The sequence below is a fragment of the Heptranchias perlo genome, chromosome 14 (genome assembly GCF_035084215.1).
Source record: "Heptranchias perlo isolate sHepPer1 chromosome 14, sHepPer1.hap1, whole genome shotgun sequence".
In the NCBI taxonomy this organism is placed as follows: domain Eukaryota; kingdom Metazoa; phylum Chordata; class Chondrichthyes; order Hexanchiformes; family Hexanchidae; genus Heptranchias; species Heptranchias perlo.
This window is the reverse complement of record NC_090338.1, coordinates 36,526,131-36,535,576: the sequence shown is the minus strand read 5'-3', so window position 1 is coordinate 36,535,576 and position 9,446 is coordinate 36,526,131. Positions and strand designations below refer to the sequence as shown.

The 9,446-nt window shown below is 39.2% G+C and overlaps 1 protein-coding gene across 1 annotated transcript in view; it reads left to right on the top strand.

The window, feature by feature from the left end:
- Positions 1-7,289: 7,289 nt before the first annotated feature.
- Positions 7,290-9,446, top strand: part of LOC137332206 (collagen alpha-1(XXIII) chain-like) — a 236,989-nt gene continuing 234,832 nt past the window's right edge. The window contains exon 1 of the mRNA XM_067995902.1: positions 7,290-7,811. Coding sequence (XP_067852003.1) covers positions 7,518-7,811 — 294 coding nt within the window. The 5' untranslated portion in view covers positions 7,290-7,517. The remainder of the gene's footprint in view (positions 7,812-9,446) is intronic.

Genomic DNA, 9,446 nt, shown 5'->3' with positions numbered 1-9,446 from the left:
CAGATGAGATGCATCCTAGGTTACTGAGGAAAGTAAGGGTAGAAATTGCGGAGAGTCTGGCCACAATCTTTCAATCCTCCTTAGACATAAGGGTGGTGCCAAAGGGCTGGAAGATTGCAAATGTTACACCCTTGTTGAAAAAAGGGGAGAGGGATGAATAGGGACAGAAAGAGAGTAGTGGTGAACAGTTTTTCAGACTGGAGGGAAGTAAACAGCGGTGTTCCCCAGGGGTCGGTATTAGGATCAGTGCTCTTATTGATACATATTAATGACCTGGACTTGGGTATAGAGGGCATAATTTCAAAGTTTGCAGATGACATGAAACTCAGAAATGTAGTAAACAATGTGGAGGATAGTAACAGACTTCAGGAGGACACAGACTGGTGAAATGGGCAGACACATGGCAGTTGAATTTAATGCGGAGAGGTAAGAATGAGGAGAGGCAATAAAGAGTACATGAGCAAGGAAGTTATGCTAAAGCTTTATAAAACACTGGTTAGCTGTCAGCTAGAGTATTGTGTTCCATTCTGTGGCACCACAATTTAGGAAGGATGCCAAGGCCTTAGAGAGGGTGCAGAAGAGATTTACTGGAATGAGGGACTTCAGTTATGTGAAGAGACTGGAGAAGCTGGGATTGTTCTCCTTAGAGCACGAAATGTTAAGAGGAGATTTAATGGAGGTGTTCAAAATAATGAATGGTTTTGATAGTAAATAAGGAAAAACTGTTCCAGTGGCAGTAGGGTTGGTAACCAGAGGACACAGATTTAAGGTGATTGACAAAAGAACCAGAGGTGACATGCAGAAACATTTTTTTACACAGCAAGTTATGATCTGGGATGCACTGCTGGAAAGGGTGGTGGAAACAGATTCAATAATAGATTTTAAAAGGGAATTGGATAAATACGTGAAGGGAAAAGATTTACAAGGCTATGGGGAAAGAGCAGGGGAGTGGGACTAATTGGACAGCTCTACCAAAGAGCTGGCACAGGCATGATGGACCGACTGGCCTCCTGTGCTGTATCATACTATGATATTATGTATCATACCTGCAAATGTAACTTAAAGAATCATGTTTCAAAAGAATGAATCCAGAGCAAGAAAAATGAAAATTGGCTGAAAAACAGGTTTCTGTTATATCGAAGTGTAAACTAATAAAAATCAGTTTGCTTTAGTAGGTATCTGTGAAATAAGCAGAAAACAGCAATGAAAACACTCATTATGTTTCAAAGCTGCCATTCACAAAATAGCAAGAACCACAAAACCAACAAATCAAATCTTTTTATTTTTGAGCTAGTAATTATATGAACCTTAAAAATGCACTAATCAGAAGAAACATATTAAAACTGAAATAATTCATAAGAACTTAAGAAAAAGTTAATGACAAATGCTGTTTGGTCCATGACACTTGCCCCTCTAATACTTCAACTCGCCCAACCTCGTATTCAACTGCTTCTTGAATTCTAATTCCACTACTTTTACATGGTAGATTGTTCCAAACATTTGTCACCCTTTTAGTAATTTTTTTTAAAGATCTGTTTTAAATTTGCCTTTTATTAATTTAAATTTGCCTTTGTTCTACTGACCTGACTGAATTTGCCTTATATATGTCATTTAGTACCTTATACTTCAATGAAGTTGCTTCTTAATCTCTTCTCTAGACTGCAGAGCTTAAACTTCTGTGATTTTCCTCATAGCCTGTACCCTTTACAATTAGAACGATTCTGCTTTGCTCTTCACTTTTTCAAATGCATTTCCGTCCCTTTTGAAGTATGACAATCAGAATTGCACACAGTAGGTGTCAGCCTTGGCTCAGTGGTGGCACTTTCACACGAGTTAGAAAGTTGTGGGTTGAAGTCCCACTCCAGAGACTTGAGCACATAATGTAGGCTGACACTTCAGTGCAGTACTGAAAGAGTGCTGTACTATCGGAGATGCTGTCTCTTGGATGACGTTAAACTGAGGCCTCGTCTACTCTCTCAGGTGGAGGTAAACGATCCCATGATGCTATTCAAAGAGCAGGGGAGTTCTCCCCGTGTGTGTGTCAATATTTATCCCTCAACCAATATCTCTTAAAAAAAAGATTATCTGGCCATTATTACTGATTGTGAGACAGCTGTACAATTGATCTCCCTCACTGCCAATGAGTACTTGGAAGATTTAGGCTAGAAAGTAAAGGAGAGATGAGCAATGGGAAATGAATGAATAAGGCAGAAAGAATATAAAATAAAGCAGATGTGACAAGAGAACAAGTGAGATGTGTAAAGGCTATTTTCAATTCAAAGTTGTTTAATTCAAATTATCTGAAAATTCAATTTCTTTAGTACTAAATTGCAACTTTCCTATGTTATTTATGTTGCCTAATTCAAATTAATGGATAATTCAATTTTCAGTGCAAAAAACAACTTTGAATTATTAGGGATACATATTGTAAGACAAAGGGACACTACACAAGTGGAAAATTAATGGCAAAAGAGGGAAATAAAGCTTTAGAGTTGGAAAGAACCAGAGTTACAGGGAGAGGCAATTTTTAAAAATTCTCTGAGCAACCCAAACAGGAAACCAATTAAATTATATAATATTGCACTGCCAGACAGTAAACTGAAAAAATTACAGCACCCTGGACTCAACCTCAGTCTGATTTGTTACTTGACCTTTGGAATAGGTTTCTGGCTCATGTAGTGGATGCAAAATCACTGCAAATATTCAAAAGGGAACTGGACAAGTTTCTGGGGATACTCAAATCACTTATACAAAAGGTAGGTGGGATGTTGGGTAATGTACCTTGTGGTCATTCTTATCTCCTGGAACTAATTTTTTGACTGCCTTTAGGTCAGAGGAATTTTCCTGAATTTTTTTGCCTCCCAGGAGATTACATGGTTGCTGGTAGATGTAGTTGCAACACTGCTGAATGGGACAGTCTTGATGAACCAGCTGGTACTCTTCTGTCTGTCTTTTTCAAATGTTCGTGTATTAAGGACCGGTCGCCAGCAGAGTGGGAGAGGTAGAAGTCCAAATGCGTCTAAAGTCTTGAACAAGGACAGAGAAGATCCACTAGGATGTTTTAAATGTATTTTTTTTCCACTATGATAATGAATGTCTACCTTTAGGCAGATTTAATACCACAGCCTCTCCTGATGCATTTCAGAGATCCTTAAGAACAGTATATGAGAATGAATGTTGCAGCCAGGATAAACAAAAAATAAAAACATGCAGGTGCTGGAAATCTGAAACAAAAACAGAAAATGTTGCAAGCACTCAGCAGGCCAATCAGCATCTGTGGAGAGAGCAGCTGAGTTAACATTAACCCTGACCTCACCCGTTCTCTCCGCAGATGCTGACTGCCTGCTGCATGTTTTTGTTTGCAGGATAGGATGCCCCCTTCCATGCTTGCTCACTCATGAATCATGGAAAGGTTACAGCGCGGAAGGAGGCCATTCGCCCATCGAGTCCATGCCGGCTCTATGCATGAACAATCCAGCTAGTCCCACTCTCCCGCCCTATCCCTGTAGCCCTGCAGATTTTTTCCTTTCAAGTCTTATCCAGTTCCCTTTTGAAAGCCACGATTGAATCTGCCTCCACCACCCCCTCTGGCAGTGCATTCCAGATCCTAACCACTCCCCGTGTAAAAATATTTTTCCTCATATCACCTTTGGTTCTTTTGCCAATCACCTTAAATCTATGTGCTCTGGTTCTTGACCCTTCCATCGATGGGAACAGTTTCTCTCTATTTACTCTGTCTAGACCCTTCATGACTTTGAATACCTCCATCCAAATCTCTCAACCTTCTCTGTTCCAAGGAGAACAACCCCAGCTTCACCAGTCTATCCACTTAACTAAAATCCCTCATCCCTGGAATCATTCTAGTAAATCTCTTCCACGAATAAACACACGAACATACGAATTAAGAGCAGGAGTAGGCCATTCAGCCCTTCGAGCCTGCTCTGCCATTTGATAAAATCATGGCTGATCTGATTGTGACCTCAAACCTACCTTCCCGTCTACCTACTATAACCTTTGACTCTCTTGTTAATCAGGAATCTATCTAACTCAGCCTTAAAAGTATTCAATGACCCTGCCTCCACCACTCTCTGGGGAAGGGAGTTCCAGAGACTCATAACTATATGAGAGAAAAAATTTCTCCTCATCTCCATCTTAAATGGGAGACCCCTTATTTTTAAACTGTGTCCCCTAGTTCTAGTCTTCCACAAGGGGAAACATCCTCTCAGCATCTACCCCTTCCAGTCTCCTCAGGATCTTATATGTTTCAATAAGATCACCTCTCATTCTTCTAAACTCCCATGTATACAGTCCTAACTTGTCCAAACTTTCCTCATAAGATAACCCCCTCATCCCAGGAATCAGTTCAGTGAATCTTCTCTGAACCGCCTCAAAAGCAATTATGTCCTTTCTTAAATAAGGAGACCAAAACTGCACACAGTATTCTAGATGTGGTCTCACCAATGCCCTGTACAACTGTAGCAAAACATCTCTACTTTTATATTCCATTCCCCTTGCAATAAATGACAACATTCCATTTGCCTTCCTGATCACTTGCTGTACCTGCATACTAACATTTTGTGATTCGTGTACTAGGACACCCAGATCCCTTTGTACCTCAAAGTTCTACAATCTCTCTCCATTTAAATAATATACTGCTTTTCTATTCCTCCTGCCAAAGTGGACAAGTTTACATTTTCCCACATTATACTCCATCTGCCAAATTTTTGCCCACTCACTTAACCTATTTATATCCCTTTGCAGGCTCCTTATGTCCTCTTCACAACTTACTTTCCTACCTACCTTTGTGTCATCAGCAAATTTAGCAACCATACATTCGGTCCCTTCATCCAAGTCATTGATACAGATTGTAATTAGTTGAGGCTCCAGCACTGATCCCTGTGGCACTCCACTTGTTACATCTTGCCAACCTGAAAATGACCCATTTGTGCCTACTCTCTGTTTCCTGTTAGCTAACCAATCCTTTATCCATGCTAATATGTTACCCCCCTAGGCCATGAGCTCTTAATTTGTGTGGTAGCCTTTGATGTGGCACCTTGTCAAATGCCTTTTGGAAATCCAAATACACCACATCCTCAGGATCCCCTTTATCCACGTTGCTTGTTACTTCCTCAAAGAACTCTAATAAACTAGTCAAACACAATTTCCCTTTCACAAAGCCATGTTGATTCTGCCTGATTGCATTGAGATTTTCTAAGTGCCCTGCTTTAACCTCCTTAATAATAGATTCTAGCATTTTCCCTATGACACATGTTATGCTAACTGGCCTGGTTTCTGTCTCCCTCCTTTCTTGAATAGAGGAGTTACATTCGTTATTTTTGAATCTGATGGGACCCTTCCAGAATCTAGGGAATTTTGGAAAATTAATACCATTGCATCTATTAACTCTGCAGCCACCTCTTTTAAGACCCTAGGATAAAGTCTGTCAGGTCCTGGGGACTTGTCAGCTTTTAGTTCTAATAATTTTTTCAGAACCTTTTCCCTGGTGATTGTAAATATTTTAAGTTCCTCCCTCCCTTTCACCTCTTGATTCACAATTATTTCTGGCTTGTCATTTGTATCCTCTACAGTGAAGACGGATGCAAAATATCTGTTCAATTCATCCGCCATTTCCTTGTTTTCCATTATTAATTCCCCAGACTCACTCTCTAGAGGACCAACACTCACTTTACTTATTCTTTTAAATACCTGTAGAAACTTTTATATTTCTAGCTAGCTTTCTCGTGTGCTCTAATTTCTCCCTCCTTACTATTCTTTTAGTCATTCTTTGCTGTTTTTTATATTCTGTCCAATCTTCTGACCTGCCACTAATCTTCGCGGAATTGTATGTTTTTTCTTTCAATTTGATACTGCCTTTAACTTCCTTAGTTAGCCACGATGGTACGTCCTTCCCCTGGAGTCTTTCTTTCTCACTAGAATGTATTTTTGCTGAATGTTATGAAATATCTCATTAAATGTCTGCCACTGCATCTCTACTGACCTATCCCTTAACCTAATTTCCAAGTTCACTTTAGCCAGCTCTGTCTTCAAGCCCTCATAATTGCCCTTATTTAAGTTTGAAACAGTAGTCTTAGACTTACTCTTCTCTGCCTCAAACTGAATGCGAAATTCAATCATATTGTGATCACTGCTACCTAGAGGCTCCTTTACAATGAGGTCATTAATTAATGCTGTCTCATTACACATTATCAGATCTAGAATAGCCTGCTCTCTGGTTGGCTCTAGAACATGCTGCTCTAAGAAACAGTCCCGAAAGCACTCTATGAACTCATCTTCCAGGCTACCTTTGCCAATCAGATTCTTCCAATCTATATGTATATATAGTTTCTGCACCCTCTCTAAGGCCTTCACACCTTTCCGAAAGTGCAGGCAGACAGAATGTTTCAGTTACTCATTTTTGTTGCTTTTACTTTGAAAAAATCATTTGGGCTCAGAAGTTTATTGCACATAGACTTATTGCACACATTATATCTGGTTTCTTGTGTTGGATAAACAATTTAAGTTGTTTCAGGAGAAGCAGACGTTTAATAGCCGCTGGAGGGCGTCCGAGAACAGCGGTGGAGTACCGGGAGACACAATACATTAAACCACATTGAACTTGAGCTGTGCGCAACGGTGGAGCCGGGTAAGTAATTGTTTATAGCATTAAAACCATCAGTTTCTGAAGAGTTTAAGAGTGTTTCTTCTTACTGACTACGCAATGGTACAAATCGATGAAATCAATATTTTAACATATTCATAGCCTAACCTGAGTGGGAGCCGACAAGCCTGGACAGCACAAGCCTCCCTTATTTTAATTATTGTTAACTGTGTCTGTGAACATCAATCATAATATGAGAAACGTTATGAATTCGGTTGATTTTTGGATGATGAACAGTATTGCACAATGTTTCAACGTTACTCAATTTTGTTGCTTTCACTGCGAAAAAGAAAATATCCTCTAGGCTCTAAAGTTTATTGCACTTAGACTTACTGCACACACTATATCTGGTTTCTTGCGTTCGACAAACAATTTAAGTTGTTGCACATTTTTACAATTATTGTGGTTTTAGTGTGGTTTCATGTTTGTGCCAACGCAGTGTGGGCGTGGTACGTTTCCATTCGTGGGGAGTTGGCTTTGCATAAGTAAATATTCTAAATCTGGCCAGAGGGGATGAGAGGTGGGGAATCTATCGCAGCATTTACTGTAAGCGTTGCCTAATAGCAGGCAAGTCGTTTACTGTCGGGACTTGACTCACACTTTCAAACTTTCTGTCCGTTTAAAAAATACACTGGATTTAATAAGCAGGGAGAATACAATTGTTAAGGACAGCCACACTGAAACAAAACAGCGAGGCAACCGCGAGATCTTGGCATAAAGTGTCAGAAAACTTGATTTTGCAGAATTGCGTCTATTACTGATTGTTTTTCCACTAGCAGGATTTGTTTAGATTTGGCTGGCCCTGCTTTTTATCTGGAAAAAAATTCCCATTGCAACTGGTGTTGCTGAATTCTGAAGGATGGGCAAGAATTATCAGTCACTCAAGGTTGGAGAAAGTAAAAAGGAAATGGTACCCATATCAAATCCCATAATGTGTTTAGGGACATTGCCAACAGTAATCTGCTTACTGTCGTCAGTCACTTCTGTTGTGTTTTGTTTGTTGCTAAATTTTAAAACATCCATGTTGCAAGATAGAGTAAAGCTGTTGGAAAATCAAAAAGGAAGCATTTCAGTGCAAGCAGTGCGGGACATTTTATGGAATGATGCAGGTTTACTACCTGTGCTACAGAAAAGAATCGACCAACTTCAGGAGGTAAATGAATATTTATATTATATATGGACTAACTGACGGTATAGCATATGCATCTAGTTACTGAAACTTAAGTATGACCCGTTCTCTTTCTGCCATAACGTAACTATTTTACATCCGTACTTCGTTCTTCACTATGTCTCGTGCTCCCTTTGCTCTTCTTACTCAAGTTATAAATCTATTACTTGTCAGTGAAACAAGATACCTTTTACTCATTGCTTTCTATTAACTCTTGCAAATTAAAAAAACACTTACTGAGTTTTCCCTTGCAGTTGTACCTATTGCCTTGCATTGGTGATCTGGTTAACTGTCATCAGACAATACTGTTACAGGTATAATGTTTGTACCTAATTCATACAATTGCCTTCTTGTCTCATTATCTGGAAATAAGTGTATTTAAAACAAAATGTAACACTGACTACTGAAAATAAATACGCCGTGAATTTACTAAGTCTTTACTCCTTTGTTTCACACACTTAAGGCGCCAATCCTATTTAAACATACAAAAGTTTTGTATAAACATTTTCCAAAGAATCATTACTAGAGAGCACTTGTTGGCATTTTACATCAACTAGGTAAGGATATGTGTCAGATACCACAGACAGTTGCTATCTTACAAAAATAAATGATTCTTTTTCCAGTTATTTGTTTATATGCAGTACACAAATGGTATGGTAGATTTGTGACTAAGGTCAGAGCATGTGGAGTTAGGACAAGTAGCAGAATGGATAGCAAATTGGCTACAAAACAGAAAACAGAGATTAGTGGTTAAAGGTATTTACTCAGACTGGCGGAAAGTGGGAAGTAATGTTCCACAGGGATTGGTGTTGGGACCACCATTGCTCACCATTTATATAAATGATATGGGCTCAGGAAACGGAAGTACAATATCAAAATTTGCGGACGACACCAAATTGGGGAGTATAGTTAATACTGAAGAAGACTAACAAAATGCAAGAAGATGTTAATAAACTTGCAGAATGGGTGTGTAAATGGCAAATTAATTTCAATATAGACAAGTGCGAGGTGGTGCATTTTGGTAGGAGGAATAAGGAGGCCACCTATTCCTTGGAAAATAAGAGTCTAAATGGGGTAGAGAAGCAAAGGGATCTAGAGGTACAGATTCACAAATCACTAAAAGTAGCAATGCAGGTTAACAATGCCACAAAAAATACAAACAAAGCACTGAGGTTCATTTCTAGAGGAATAGCATTCAAAAGCACAGAAGTCAACTTGTATATAATCTTGGTTAGACCACACTTAGGGTACTGTGCTCAGTTCAGGTCTCCATATTACAAAAAGGATATAAAGGCACCGGAGAAGGGTGAAAAAAAAATTACAAGGATGATACCAGAACTGAGAGATTATAACTATCAGGAAAGGCTGAACAGGCTAGGGGCTCTTTTCTCTAGAAAAGAGAAGGCTAAGAGGTGACCCGATAGATGTCTTTAAAATTATGAAGGGGTTCGATAGGTAGGTGTAGAGAAGATGTTTCCACTTGTGGGGAGTCCAAAACTGGGGGCAATAAACATAAGATAGTCACTAATAAATCCAATAAGGAATTCAGGAGAAACTTCTTTACTCAGAGTGGTTAGAATGTGGAGCTTGCTATCACATGGAGTAGTTGAGGCGAATATT